The sequence below is a fragment of the Ochotona curzoniae genome, unplaced genomic scaffold (assembly GCF_017591425.1).
Source record: "Ochotona curzoniae isolate NIBS_2020 unplaced genomic scaffold, NIBS_Ocur_1.0 contig_2723, whole genome shotgun sequence".
In the NCBI taxonomy this organism is placed as follows: Eukaryota; Metazoa; Chordata; class Mammalia; order Lagomorpha; family Ochotonidae; genus Ochotona; species Ochotona curzoniae.
Window position 1 is genome coordinate 26,486,497 of NW_024465573.1, and position 15,903 is coordinate 26,502,399.

The 15,903-nt window shown below is 39.1% G+C and overlaps 1 protein-coding gene across 1 annotated transcript in view; it reads right to left on the bottom strand.

Moving 5' to 3' along the window:
- The window catches only part of HEPHL1 (hephaestin like 1), a 77,173-nt gene that overhangs the window by 32,712 nt on the left and 28,558 nt on the right, over positions 1-15,903 (bottom strand). Inside the window, exons 3-5 of the mRNA XM_040977301.1 lie at positions 7,951-8,163; positions 5,888-6,067; positions 2,443-2,697 (exon numbers count right to left, since the gene is read on the bottom strand). Of these exons, the coding sequence (XP_040833235.1) occupies positions 2,443-2,697; positions 5,888-6,067; positions 7,951-8,163 (648 nt within the window). The remainder of the gene's footprint in view (positions 1-2,442; positions 2,698-5,887; positions 6,068-7,950; positions 8,164-15,903) is intronic.

The window sequence follows — 15,903 nt, forward strand, 5'->3', positions numbered from 1 at the left end:
GTCGAATCCTGGCTACCTGGCCCAGTGCTGGCTGCTGCAGCTACCTGGAAAGCAAGCCAGAAGATGGACAATATCTCTCTTTCATTGCATCTTGCCCTCTCTTTTTGTAAGTCTTTCAAATATTAACTCATCAATCAATTAAATGCTTATAAGAAAGATGAATATGAAAATTATTTTTAAAAATAACAAAATGGACAGAGGCATTTGGCATGGTGGTTAAGGTACTACATGAAAAGATATTTATCAAAATGTGATGTTAGGGCCTGGCACAGTAGCCTAGCGCTGTGGTCCTCACCTTGCACACACCAGGATCCCATATGGATGTCAGTTCTAATCCCAGCAGCCTCATTTTTCATCTGGCTCCCTGCTTGTGGCTGAGAAAGCAGTTGAGGATGGCCCAAAGCCTTGAGACCCTGCACTCACATGGCAGACTCAGAGGAGACTCTGGGCTCCTGGTTTCAGATTGGCACAGCTCCGGCCATTGTAGCCACTTGGGTAGTGAGTCATCAGATAGAGGATATTCCTCACTGTCTCTCCTCAGTATATCTGACTTTTCAATGAGAACAAAATTCTTTTTAAGAAATCTGATGCTATTATCTCTACATATAATTGATTTTAAAAATTTAATTGTATGTATTTTCCAAATTTTCAGCAAAAAAAAATTCTGCAGGTATATTTTAGAAAATACTGTATTTCAGTGAATGTATAAACAGCAATTTATTTCACAACTCCTGGCTAAACTTAGCACATTAATGTTCCTGACTTGAATGTTATAACATCTTCCCATGTCTAACAACACAAAAACCTTTGAGAAATAGACATCTGCCTTATTTTTCTTTGTCTTCCCAGAAAAATATCCAGGACATACTAACTTATCAACTCATTACAATTATTATCATTTGAGAGACAGAGACAGACAGACTGAGCTCCTATCTGCTGGTTTCCTCCCAAATGCCTACAATAGGTGGGGGCTGGACCAGGTCAAAGCTGAGAGCCAGGAACTTCCTCCAAGTTTTTCACTTGGGAGACAAGGCTCCAACAATTCAAATCATCACCTGCAATGTGAGGAAGCTAGAATCAGATGCCAGAGTTGAGTATCAAATCCAGTCAGTCTTAAATGGGATGGAGACGCAACAAACAGGCTACCCACCTCCTAACTGATAAATTCTTGAATTAAATTCATTGGAAAGAATCCAACTGGCTCATGCTGCCATTAGCTGCATAAGGTTGAGGGGAACAGATATGTGCTACCAAAGCAGCTCTGAACAGTTGGATGTCTGCACCTGCACTACTTAGGCTTAGTGCATGTCTATCTCACGGACACATTTTTTTCTGTTCTTATTTTTACTACCTTAAACCAGATCCTTTATATATCATAATTCTCATGCTAATGATGAGTCTTACCTAGTGCTCAACACTCAGAATTTTCCATCAACTCCTTTCTAAAAGCACACATGAGGACTTCAAAATTACATGGTAATGCATATTATAAAAATATACAGGGTCTCTTTCTGGTCAGGTGCTTCCGCTACCCTGGCACCTCGACTCTTGGATGATCCAGGGCAGATAATCCCCTGAGCATGGTCCCTGTGTGCTGCTAAGATGGGACAAGGGATATAGTAATGTTGTTTCTCATTTGTGTACTATCATGAATTCCAGGAGAGGTGAGGCCTAGCAGTGATGGAATGTGGGCAGAGAAGCCAGGGAAAGGTGAATGTCTGCAGCTTTGTAAGTGTGTCCAGGTTATTCGTTATATGTCTCTTAGGATAACTTATATTGTTGAGGAAGCTGGGACACAGGTTTAAAGCTTAATGGGTGGATTTAATGATAATGACCATTTGTTCCTCTTTGGATATGTTTGGTTGGATTATGATTGGTTGGATTGCCATATGGACTTGTGGTTTGCTATTTCTAATATGCTCTATTATCACCAAGCTTGGTTAATAAAGACTCTTCAATAAACCTTAAAAAAAAAAGTATATACGGGGCCTGGCATGGTAGCCTAGTGGCTAAAGTCCTCACCTTGAATGCGCCAGGATCCCATATGGGCACCGGTTCTAATCCCAGCAGCCTTGCTTTCCATCCAGCTTCCTGCTTGTGGCTTGGGAAAGCAGTGGAGGATGGCCCGAGACTTTGGGACCCTGCACCCGCATGGGAGACTGGGAAGAAGCTCCTGGCTCCTGGTTTAGGTTTGGCGCAGCGCTAACCATTGTGGCCTCTTGGGGAGTGAATCAGTGGACAGAAGATCTTCCTGTCTGTCTCTCTTCCTTTCTGTATATCTGACTTTCCAATAAGAATAAATAAACATACACACACACACACATACAGATTTCAATTTTGCACTAAAAGTCTACCTAACGCAGCTATTTTGTGAGTACCAGTAATGGTATTGTTTAGTTGTACCATTCTAAGCACCTCCGTATTCATCTTTGTCCTTCTTACCTTGCAGGTGATCGCTGACTTGGCAGGTTATCATCCACTTCCCAGGGTTCTCCACTATCATTTCTGCTGTGAGGAAGGTGGCTGGGAACAGGTTCACAACATCCGTCCGATGCCCTCTGCTGATGAAGGTGTTGCCATAGAAATAGATGGAGTGGATGTCTATCTCATTCCCCATTCCAAACAGGTGCCAGGACACAGATTCACCCACACACATTTCAGGCTCAGGGAAGTTTCCAAAGAGGTACCCATTGAGAGCTGAAAATAGAAGCACACTAGTGGGAGAGACTTGGCCTGCGGAGGCGAGCAGGACCAGGAACAAACAGCATACTAGATCAGTGCAAGTCAGTGGCTGCAAAAGTTGCAAAGCTCAACTCTTTAAAAAAAACAAAAAAGTCCCAGAAAAGAATTATAAGCTTTGGAATGATCTTTTCTGAGAGAAAATATTCACTAAAACTGAAGGTCAGCACATACTGAAAACGGCCTTGAGTACCATAAACAGGTCAGGGGTGAACAGGAGGGACCTGTCCCCGCCTGTCCTCAGCCTTTGCTAGCATATCTGTCTTCTGCACCAAACTGGTTCCTGTACTTAGGCACCCCAGCTTGTTCTTCTTACTACCACTGGAAACTAGCAGAGAAGCTGACATGTGATATGTGCTTCACTAAGTGACATATCATACAACAAAATGGAAAGAAAATGCATTTATTAGGAGAGACCCATATAGCATGTTTGAGACCAGCACTCTGGCATAAGCCATGGTATGTAGTGCTGCCATTCCATATGAGTGCTGGATGGATTCCTGACTAAGTCAATGCCAATCTAGCTCACCTGGAAAAGCAATGGAAAAATGTCATAGTTCCTGGGCTTTTGCCACCCATGTGGCAGACCCGGAAGAAACTCGTTGCACCTGGCTTCAGATTGATCCAGCTACACCTGCTGTGGTCATTTTGATAGTGAACCAGATAATGGAAGAGCTTTCTATCTCATCTCATCTTTTCTCATCTTTTCTCATCTCTTCTCTATCTCTCTCTCTCTCACTGCCTTTCAAACAATACGTCTTTGAAAAACTACATGTTTATATTTTATTATTTTAACAATCAGGGAGAACAGTTGTTTTACTGGATGTTGGGAAGGCAGAATATTGCAGACTGTGCTTACATCACAACTGGCACCAAATAACATCTCTAAGTCACCTAAATAATGGCTAGAACTTAACAAGTGCAGAAAATAAATTAATTCTGAATGTTCAAAAACCACAATACTTCCTCTTAAATTCCAACTGAGCTAAAAGCAATTGCTATTATGAGACTGACTTAAGAAGCACAACTAATTTAATCACGAAATCTTAGCTTGTTTGAACATTTTCTATATTATTTCTTTAATTTTTCCTCCAAACTTGTATAAGTTTTCTTTGCCAGTGTTCAAGAAAGATTGATTCCAATTACCTGCATCCACACAGATAAGCTTTTATTTTAAATGTAGTCTTTATATCTTACATAATTCTTTCTGTTGGATGCTTCCACTTCAAAAGAATCAAACACAGTAAGAGAAATTAAGTGTGCAGCCAAGTCTAAAAAACTATCACTGTCAGTTGGTGCTTCTCAGCACTATATTTGAGATCAGTTCCATTTTGTAGAGAGCAGGAATAGAACAGATTGTAGCAGTGATGTGAACTGAGGATTCTTTTTAACTGCATCTTTCATTGCCTGTCTCCTTCACCCTCTCCTTTCCCTTACTTCCTTCCCTGCTAAAATGTTTGCCAACAAAGTGGTTCCAACTGGTGTCCATTATGGTTCATGAAATAAGCCAATCTCAAAAGCAAAGATATCATATGTTCTCTCTGATATTAGGTCACCTTTATACAAAACAAATAGATATGTAGGTAAACAAATATATACATACATTCTCATAGATGAACTGTGTAATAGAGACTAGCACATTGGCAAGTGAAAATAAGTTGCAGTATACATCTCTACTCCCACATCAAAGTAAGACTCCCAATGAAATAGTTAAATACACCCTGACAATTTGAAACTAGATTTGCTACCTGCAATGCCATGATACACTTAAATAGCAGAAAGTTGAACTTGTAACTATTCCTAAATGGGAAGAAATAGTGGGAGGGGAAAAAGGGGAAGAAGGGGGGGGATCCCTATATCTACAAAACTGTATCATAAAAAATAACAAATAGCAACAACAAAATCAATAAGTAAAGTGCTTGCCAAGTGTGACTACACTAAGGTTGCAGAAATATCACTAGCAGAAAAAACAGGGTGGGTGCCCAGTGGAAACAGTATCATGGCACTCACACTCTGTCATCATGATCAAACGCAGCCAGATCAAAACTCGTCTGGTCTGAGATTTCTGTCCTAACTTCCAACTCCTCTTCTCATTCTGACCTTAAACAATCACTGTTATCTTGAGACCTCAGCTTCTTCACCTATAAATTGGGGAGGTCAGATGATCTTTAGCTCCCTCCCTTTATCTTAGAGCTTTTTTAAAAAAAAAAATCTATTTGCAAGTCAGAGGAGGGGGATAGGCATGGTGAGGCAAACTCATCCTTCTGCTGGTTCATTTCCCAGACAGCCACCCCAGCCAGCACCGAAGCAGGCTGATGCCAGAAGTTTCATTCAAGTTTCCCATATGGATGGCAGGAAACTAAACAACTGGGCCACCTTCCATGGCTTCTCCAAAGCCATTAACAGAGAACTGGATGGCCTTCACAGGCAATTAACAGAGAACCACAATATGACCCAGCACTCATTGGGGTGCTGCCATCACAGGCAACATCTTTATCTACTATGCCACAATACCAATGTCTTACTCTTAGGATGTTATGACTATATTAGACTGCCTCAGTTAGGATGGCTTTTAGAGATTTATCAATGAATGAAGTGGAAGGTTTACATTGAAGTTGAAAATCACACACAGTCTGGTGTATAGGCAATGCTCTGTCAATAAATTTGGTTAATTTAAGAACGCCTGTGAAACAGAATACATTCACCAGTGCATATTTAAACTTAATGCATAGTATAGTTCTTAACATTAGTAATCACTCAGAAAATGATTACCGACCAAGCAGAGGTTACAAAGCACAGAATTATTATATATGATGATGGTTTCATTCTCCTTTTTCCCTCTCTCATTCTAAACCCACCAGTCATCAGGCTCACATTCTTTCCTATTATAACTTTGATCCTGACATTTTCTGTACCACATATTTCATAGCTAGTTTAGCATGTATTTATTGCATTGTGCTCTTTCAAAGTGTTTTAAGTTTTGACATGTACCATGGTACATGTACCATCTCTTTCAAAATATTTTCATCACTAAAACACAAACTTTTCAAAACTAAGCACAATACATCCAGACATTTTGTATCCAGTAGAGTGCCTTGTTATTATATAAAGGCACTGGTACAGAATTGAAAACAAAGGAAATACTTACCATGCATTTTGTTACTCCTCTGGAAAACAGCATCTTTTTTATCAACTGAATTGGGATCAGTGCAGAAATGCCTGATGTTTTCATCAAGGTACCAGCTTTGATTCTCGTCCACTAGAGTAAACATTATAACGAACTCTCGATCCACATCAGTCCTGGTCCCTGAATATCTATTCAGGATACCTATCAGGTGCATCCAAATGAGGAAATAAAAAAAAGTCCCAGGTGAAATAAATCAACGTGTGTGTTATGATTTGGACATGATTTATGCCCATTCAAATTCATGTTGAAAGCAGAGAAGTGGTAGGACCTTCAATAGTCAGCTATCTCCTGGGTGCCCCATCCTCACAGAGGAATTAATGTAGGTCCCTCAAGGGAGGGTGAGTTGTTACACAGTGAGTTTGGCTCTTTTCTGTTTCCTCTCTTGCCACATGATTGCTTCCACTGGTGTACACCTGCAGTGTTTGCCACCACACATGAGCAGCACACGCCATTCAACAGAAGCAGAGAAGATTATGGGTCCTGCTCTTGGATTTCCAGAATCACAACCCTAAATAAACCCTACTCTGTTACAAATGGCCCATTTCAGATATTTTGTTACAAAAGCAGAAAATGGACTAAGACAGTGATCTTTCCTTTCTGTCAATGGTGTCAAGAAAATTGGAATGTTTGTCAAAGATCTATACCTAAAAGAATAACCCACAGGAAAAATGCAGCAAGACTGGCAAGTAAATGACAGAGTATAGAAAGAAAGTATAAAATAGAAATCTTCATAACTTCACACTTCAAAAACTGAATATCCCTGAAAGAAATTAAAATAATTTGAAGAAGGTATAGGCAAACTGAATCCATTAATACAAAATGAATCAACAAACTGATCCATCGGGTGAAATAATAAAGCAAAAAGCAGCTTTGAGCATTTGACTAAATTTCTTACTTTCCTATGCATAGTGTTCTACAATGTCATTTTCTTAAGAAAAGCATAAGTCATGAGACAGCTGAATAGTACCCTATAGCCACTTTAAGGTGTATAGCAGCTGGTTCTGTGTATAAACCAACATTGAAATGTCAATGAAATAGTCAGAATAGTTAAGAACTTGCATTTTTAAACATATTTGTTACTCAATACCATGTCATTTAATTCCATAATGTTGTAAATTGATGTTGATGTTACGTTGTGGCTTTTAGTTGATCAGGAAGATATTCTGCCAGCTCTGCTTTCAGACCAGAGATGGTCTCCCCAAGAAATCGTTGAATTTATCTGGACAATAAGATGCTGGACTCTGCTTACAATGAAAGAATCTTAACTGAACTTGAACTGTAATACTGCAACAAGGTAGAGGAATCCTCCCAGGGGAGAGGGTATGGGGAGGGGTTGGGGGAATCCCAGAGGCTGTGAGACAGTGTCACATAATGCAATGTAATCAATAAAAAATAATATAAAAAAAAGTTAAGCATAGATGAGGCCCAGCATGATGACCCAGTGGGCTAGATCCTCACCTTGCATCCGCTGGGATCCCATACGGGTGCCGGTATGTATCCCAGCACCCTACTTTCCATCCAGCTCCTTGCATGTGGCCTGGGAAAGCAGTCAAGGACAGCCCAAAGCCTTGGGACCCTGCACTCGTGTGGGAGACCCAGAAGAAGCTCCTGGCTCCTTCACTGATTTGGCTTAGCTCCAGTACCCGTGGCTACTTTGGGAGTGAATCAGTGAATGGATGGTCTTTCTGTATCTCCTTATCTTATATATCTGCCTTTCCAGCAAAACAAACAAATGAAATAAAAACAAATGGGCAAATAAAAAATATAGATCACCACCTCTTTAAGAAAAAAAACAGAAACGTATATGTGTTTCAGCCTGGTCATGATAATTCTTAGAACTAATTCTCTCTACTACAGTGCCAAATTTACCTTCCATGTTAAAAGAATTTCCTTAGGCTTAAGAAGCTTGGTAGAAGAACCAATGCGTGGAACAAGAGAGGTGGGTGAATCAAGACCTGAATTGTGTTCAGTTTCAACACATCAGTTAGCTTGGATAAAGGTCAAGATTTGGATGGCCTGCTTACCTCTCTTACACACCAGCAGGGGGCCAATCAGCCCGGAGCAGATGTCCTTAGGTGCGTCGATGTGTGAGTGGTACACCCATGTCAGGCAGTTGGCATCTGCTGGAGTAGGTGCATATTCTTCTCTCACAGGCCAGACGTAGGTGTAGTTTTTGCCAGGAGGAACCATATCATCATCCTTGTTCCTTCCAGATGTTCCATCAGGGTATAGGGCTCCTTCCAAGAAACGATCAAGCACAGTTAAAACACAGATCCAGAGTTTAGAATCAAACATAACTGAATTTAAATCTATTTGCTAAAATATTGAAGAAATTTCCTTTAATTCTCAGTGTCTCTGTTTTCTATTAGTAAAACTGGAAGGTTGATGTCTACCTTCGCAGGAACATGAGGACAAAATGAGGGGGTGTGTACAAGGTGTTCTCACCTAGACCCAGGAACTTAATAAATTTTCAATGTAGTAACTTTCTGATGAAGCTACTGTTCCAATCAGAAAGATTTAAATTCATGTCACTTGAAATCAACTGCAGAAGTAAGAGAAAAGCAGCAGAAGACATAATGAATTATTCAGGACTTATTATAGAATTGGCATCTCTGTGGCTATCATGAGAGATTGGAAGGAAGGATAAGATACATACTGTCTCTGCAGGTTTTCTAGTTCTATTGAGATCAGATTATGTGCCATGAGTACATGGGATATGTGGAGAAGAAATCAGGGTGATGCGTATGTGTTCTCCAGTTCATTCTCCTTTACCTGCCATTCACTGTCAGAAACCTGAAAAGCATGATGCTGATTCCTTTCTTCCATCTGCCATGTGCCCACCCTGTTGGTAGAACCCATCTGATAGTGCCACCAAACTCACATGCCAGACTCCCTCTATCATGTCCAACCTGGACATCACCTCTGACCTTGACGCTGATATCCAATGATCCACCTGATCAGATCCTCAGCTACCACCTCCTCACTGCAAGGTGTCCCCAGTATCCAATGTCACAATCCAGAAACACAGGAAGTACTCTTACCTCCTCTCTCTGCATTTCAAAACCGCAAGAAAGTCCTACCCCTGCTTCTTCTCAAATCTATCCATTTCCTCTACTGCAATCTGCAGTACCATCATCTCTATCCTGGACTTACAAAATAACTTCCAGGCTGGCTTCTCCACAGTTGTTCCTCTCTGCTCCATTTTGCAAGCATGAATGGCAGCAAGAATAACTTCCAATCTCAAGTTCAGTTACATTGTTCCCTGTTTAAAATGATTCCATGACTTCCCACTAATGTTGGAATGAAAATCAAATATGTTAAGTATGGATTTCAAGGTCCAGCATGGCCTACCTCAAGCATTCCTGAACTCCCTGGATTAGGTCTGGTTCCTAAAAGGCATTCACACAGAGAAGAGGAAGCAAAGTTCATAGTTAACTTTATAGCCACTGAAGTTAGATTGCCTGGAATAAGATCCATTCTCTTTCGAATTTCTTTCTTTCCTATGACCCTCAGATTCTTAACTGTAAGATGACAATAATTGTAAGTTTATCCCCTATAGGATTACCGAGACATTATCACAGTGCCTGGTGTATACTAATCACTTAATAAACATCAGATATTATCTATTCATAGCATTTGAAGATCCTTCATATCCATGGTTTCCAAAAGTGTTCAAGGGTATATATGCTTACAGATAGTGTGTGTGTGTGTGTGTGTGTGTGTGTGTGTGTGTGTGTGTGTGTGTGACTGGTAAATTTCTGTCTCCTATGTTAGACTGTAAATTCCATGAAAGCAAGTACCAGGCAACTATTCGCTCATTATTGCATTCACAGGTGAGTGCTCTCAATTGTTAAAATGTCATTGAAATAGTCACAGGAGGTTCTTAAGAACCTACATGTAATTTTAACACATTGTTAACTCAATACTATGTCAATTAACTCCATAATGATATATATTGTTGCTGCTGGGGCTTTTAATTGATCGGGATCTAGCTCTTTTGGCCCTACCTTCAGACTAGGGAAGGTCTCCCCAAGAAGCAGATGAACTTATCTGGAAAATAAGATGCTGGACTCTATGCTTGGTACATGCTTGCGGTGAAGGTGCCCTAACTGATCTTGAACTGAGGTCTCACAACAGGGTGGAGGAGTCCACAAGGGGGGGAGGGGTGGGGAGAATCCCAGTACCTATGGAACTGTATCTCATAATACAATGTAACCAATAATTAAAAAAAAAAATGTGAGTGCTCACCATGCGTCTGTTGAGAAAAATAATGACTGAGTGATTTTATTTTACACTGTCTTTAACCAAAGTTATAGGAGTACAATGTATCATTTAGGAATTTCTAAAATTAAATATGAAGAAGTACCAGGAGTTGGCAAACAGGAATAGCAGATAGCTGTGTCTTAAGTTTCAATTGAGATCAGTTATTTTGTTCTGCTTACATGACACCAACAAATGCAAATAGCAATTGTTTCTCGATATTTTACTCACAATTTACTGAATGGGCTTTGCTTTTTATTATTATTGGTAGTTGCTGGTGGCTGTTATTGAAATGAGCAGCTAAAATCACTATAAAACTATGGGTGTTGTCACTCAAAGTGAGGACAGTCATTTGGAATCTAAAATTAAGCGTGAGTATAAAGTAAGAAATGATCTGCTGGCGGATAACTTATTGTTTTAAAAGTCATTCCCAAAAAAAGAGTATAATAAAATTTTGAACAATAGTACATTAACAACAGAAAACATTACTTATTTGATTATATATGCTCTGAGGTAAGTAGATTTTTACAAATTATTTATGCTTATTGTAGTTGAGAATTTAGAGAACTTGTGTTTTGTAATAAGCTGACTCATTAGCAGATGGTAGAAGAGTAAAATGAACACTCTTTCAGAGAACAGCTTGCCAATTCCTGTCCCCCAAAACACAAGGTATGTATTTGCATAGAACCAGCAAACATACTCACAGACATACTTGAAAAAGTTTGTCAGAAGACATAAATGGAAGCAACCTCAAGCACATTCATATAGTGGAATATTGCAAAACTGTGGGGGTTTTTTAAATAGTCTAGACATGTGTGTTAATATGAGAAAATTTGGGGTGTTTGCATTGTGGCACAGCACGTTAGGTTGCCAAACGCAATGCTGACATACTATTTGAATGTCAATTCAATAATCAGCTGATCCACTTTTCCACTTCTGATCCATCTCCCTGCTATTGCACTTGGAAAAGCAGCAGAGGACGCCCCAAGTGCTTGGGTGTCTGCCACCCACACGGGAGACCCAGAAGAAACTGTTGGCCTCTGGCTTCAGCTCACCCCAGCCCAAGCCACGTTGAATTTAGGGAGTTAACCAGCGGGTTAACACCTCTCCCTGTGTCTCTCCCCTCTCCTTCTATCTTTTTAACTCTGCTTCTCAAAAAAATTCAAGTCCAGAAAAAAAAAATACTCAAGATAAAGGAAAAGACAAAAAACCTGAATGTCTAATGGCATGATAACATGAGCTCTTCTGTATAAATTAGGATATACATATATGTAGATAGACACATGTTAATCCATGCACAGAAAAATTTATAAGAAATTGTTAAAAGTATCTACATTCATACAAGAGGTAAGTGAAGAGAAATTTTTCTTCTTTTTAGCTTTGCAATCTTAAGAATTTCTAACTATATTCATATGCTATTTTTCGGTTATTTTAAATTACTTCTAATCAATAAAAATTAGATTGTGTTATTTTCCCTTTTGTTATACTTTCTGTTCTATAAAGAAAAAAACGGAAAAATTCATTTCAAAATTTGTGCTAATACTTCAACAGGGCTTACATGGCGATCAAGAAAATACTATTTCATCGGATCATTAAATAAAGGAATGAAGAACTCCAGCATAGGCTTTGGAGTATAGTAGCTACCAGATTAAAGCTGGCCCCACCTATTTACCCAATTTTAACTCCCATTTTCTACCCCTCCCCTGAATGATTATCTTGGAGGTAGCAATTGTGTATTTACTCATCTGTCCAACCCTATTATCCAGCACTGTGTCTGGGCTACAGTAAATATGAGGTTGAATTAAGCAGAGACTTCAACATTAATAAGCAAGTAGTCTTGAAGCCAAGACAGGAAGTGGTTAAAGTAGGGCAAGGAAGTCAGCTTCTTAAAAGCAACTATAATGCTGGACACAGTTGTTGTTTTTTTTCAGCACTCCAGGCATCTAATAAAGGCATCCAACAATGTCTGTGCTTGAAAAACTGCTGAAAACCAGCTAAGAAACAAGCTCTGAGGTGTCCTTGTCTGGGGCTGCTCCTGTCCCTTTTACCTACCCACAGCTTGACTAAAGAGATGGTTTGGCCAATATGGCCAGGAAGGAGATTATGTCATGGATGAAGAGAAATCATGGTATCATGGTTGAAGAAGAGTGCTGGGCATTGCCTCCTCACTGAGGTTTTGTAGTCGTGGTGATCTTGATAGTAAGAAAGGATGAAGAAAGAATAGTGTGGCCCTCCTAGCCTGAAGTCACAGTGACGTCTGGAGGAAGTTTGTCCTGAGGCCATGTGCATGTACACAAAGACTGGAGAGGATCCAAGACACTCACAAAGTGCTGGAAGACTCTGGGGCTGTAAGCATATGAGCAGGAGACAAAGAGCTCAGCAGAAAAGCAAAAAAGGGAAGCAGAGCAAAGCGGCCTACACATTGGATGTGTCCCTGCCTACCAATGACTGAAGAACAGAAGACTGAAGGGCTCTAGGTGCTTAAGCACAGCTCTGTCCAATTATTTACTGACCACTAAGCTAAGAGGATATAAGTGACCCCCCCAGAAACCAGGCTTATAAAAAAAAATCAAGAATGGCACAAACTGGTGTGATGGCATGGTAGGCTAAGCCACTGTAAGACCAGCACCCCACATTTGCTCCAGTTTGAGCCCGGCCTGCTCTACTTTCAATCCAGGTCCCTGCTAATCAGCCTGGGAAAACAAAGAATGGCCCAAATTCTCAGGCCCCTGAAATCATGCAAGAGGCCTGGAAGAAGTTTCTGGGTCCTGGCTTTGGCCTGGCCCAGCCCTGGCTCTTGGGGTCATTTTGAGAATGAATCAGTAGATAGAACATCTCTCTACACATCTATACGTCTGTCTTCCTCTCTAACTCTGCTTTTCAAATAAATAAAACAAATCTGTTAAAAAGAAGGGGAATAAAACTCAGAAACCTCAGTGGCAACATACCATCCTGAAAACCTTCTACAAATTTATCACAGGCAAGTGACCAAACAAAGAAAGCAAGCAATGTGAGAAAATAAAGCTAAGAATCCAGAATTGCTACAATTTATTCTCAAAAAATGTTTCATTTTCACCAATAAAAATCATAACTAGAGAGGGGTCTTTGGCCTCTTGGGTGAAATGTCTACCTCCCTTATTGCAGTGCCCACTCCAGTTCCCATTAATGCAGGTGCTGGATGGTGGCAGGAATTTCTCACGCAGTTGTGTTCCTGTCATACATGGAAAACCTGGATTAAATTTGCAGGTCTTAGCTTTAGTCCCGGCCCAGTCCTAGCCACTGTGGACATTGGGGAACAAATCAGCAAATTAAGGTTCTCTATACCTCTGTATTCTCTGACTTGCCTTCTCTCTCAAATGAATCAAACATTTCCTAAAACATGAAGTATATTGTGCTGTGTTAAGATATATATGTTATATATATCCCTAGACAAAACAACAAGAATATAACTCAGAAAACACAGTTTTAAAAAGACAATCAAGGAATTAAAATATTTTGTTACAAATGTATTTAATAGAAAATAAAACAGTAACATATGTAAAGAAAATAGAAAAATCACAGGCATAAATCAATAACACATTAACTGTAAATGATCTAACCAGATCAAGCAGAATGCTGAGACTGTCAAACTGTAGAAAATCCAACTACATGCTGTCTATGCAAGAGTATTTCAACAAGTCTATGGAAAAGTGGAACTAGAAGATACACTTTGATGCAAAACATTTCTAAGATATTTTTAAGATCCCATTGAAATGAATATTATGGAAAAACTGCATTTAAAAATATCTTTGCACTGAAATAAATGCATCTCTTAGAGCAGGATTTTGGTATAGCCATAAAAATGCCCCTTGAGATGCACACATCCCATTGGAGTTTTTGAAGGCGAGCCCTCATCCATTTCTGACTCTGGTTTGCTATTAATGTACCATCTGAAACCCAGGAGGTCATGGTTCCATTCATTGGGTCTCTGCTTTCATGTGGGAAACGTCGATTGAGTTCCTGACTCTAGACTTGGGCCTGGCCCTGTCCCAGTTGTTGCAAGCACCTGGAAACTGTCCAGAGGATGGGAGTTTATGCATGTTCTCCCTTTCTGTTTCACAAATAAAATATTAATTAATTAAAATGAATTTAGACCTTCATTGCATTTTGCATGAATTTTTAAAATATTTATTCATTTTTATTTGCAAGGCAGATTTACAGTGAGGAGCAGAGACACAGAGAGAGAGATTTTCCATCCATTGATTCACTCCACAAATAATCACAACAGCAAAAGCAGAGTCCATCTGAAACCAAGAGCTATTACTGGGTCTCCTGCATGCGTACAGGGACCTCAGGAATTCAGACATCTGCCAATGCTTTCACAGTCAATTAGCGGAGAGCTAGATTGGAAGTGGAGCAACCAAGACTAGAACTGGTGTGCAGGTGGAATGCCAGTGCTGGAGGCACAGGCCTGTTGAGCCACCGTGCTGAACCCCCAAAATTTTTTTTAGATTTCTTTTTTTTCTCATTAATTTCTTTTGTTTCCTTATTTTCTGATACATATTAAAGCCTTACAAACAAAATAGTTAAATAATAAAGATGGAATCCATTTTCATGTCCTAGTGGATAAAGTCACAAGCTGTCACACCAGCCTTTCATATAGATACTACACATTTTTTTTTTATGATACAGTTCTATAGGCTCTGGGATTTCTCTTATTCCCTCCCCAAATCCTCCCCTCACAATTCCCTCCCTTCCACAATGATTTTCCCTATATTATTACAATAGCATAATACTTTATAAACATTCATAAATCCATTATTTTTGCCATTTAAATGTATCCTGATATTTAGGCATGAACAATGGCAGAGAGTCTAGCATCCTATTGTCAAGATATAGTTAACAGCTTGATTGGGAGTCCATCTTTGATTTAGAAAGTAGAGATGCATGCTATATTGTATTTTAAATCTGAATATAATAGTCTCTATTACAGTTACTATATCTCTCCTTAAATGAAAAGCAATAATACAAAATCAACAAGAAGAAAAATAGAAATTTACAGTGACACAAAGTTAAATAATATGCTGAGTGACCAATGTGTCCATAAAAAATTGAAAAAGAAAATCAGAAATCTTTTTGAACAAAATGACGCTACTGTATGACCTATGTGTCACTGAAGAAATTAATAGGAAAAACTTTTTTGAAGAAATGAAAATAAAAGTAAAAACATCAAAACCCATAAGACTGACAAAAACATATCTGAGGGGGACATTTATAACATCAGGTGCTTACAAAAAAAAACAACTATATAAAATAAATGATCTAAAAATGCTTCTTAAGGAGTTATTTAAAAGAAAAATGAACAGGAAGAAATATAAAAATTACAGCAAAAATAAGTGGCATGGAAACTAAAAAACTACACATTACAACAAGAAAAAGCCGTTTTTAAGAAGATGAGCACAAAAACTCTTAGCCAGACAAGCTAGGAAAGTACAAGAGAAAAACCAAATAAAACTAGAGACAAAAAAAAGAAAACATCATAAGAAACTAGTAAGGTTATCTCTTCCTAAAATATGGATCCTTTTATCATTATGTGGTGTCCTACTTCATCTCTTTTAATATTTTTTAAGGTCAAAGTCTATATTATCTGATATAAGAAGGGCTACAGCAGCTCATTTTCTTTTATATTACCCTGGAATATCTTTTTCCATCCTTTAGTTTCAGCTTCCACATATCTT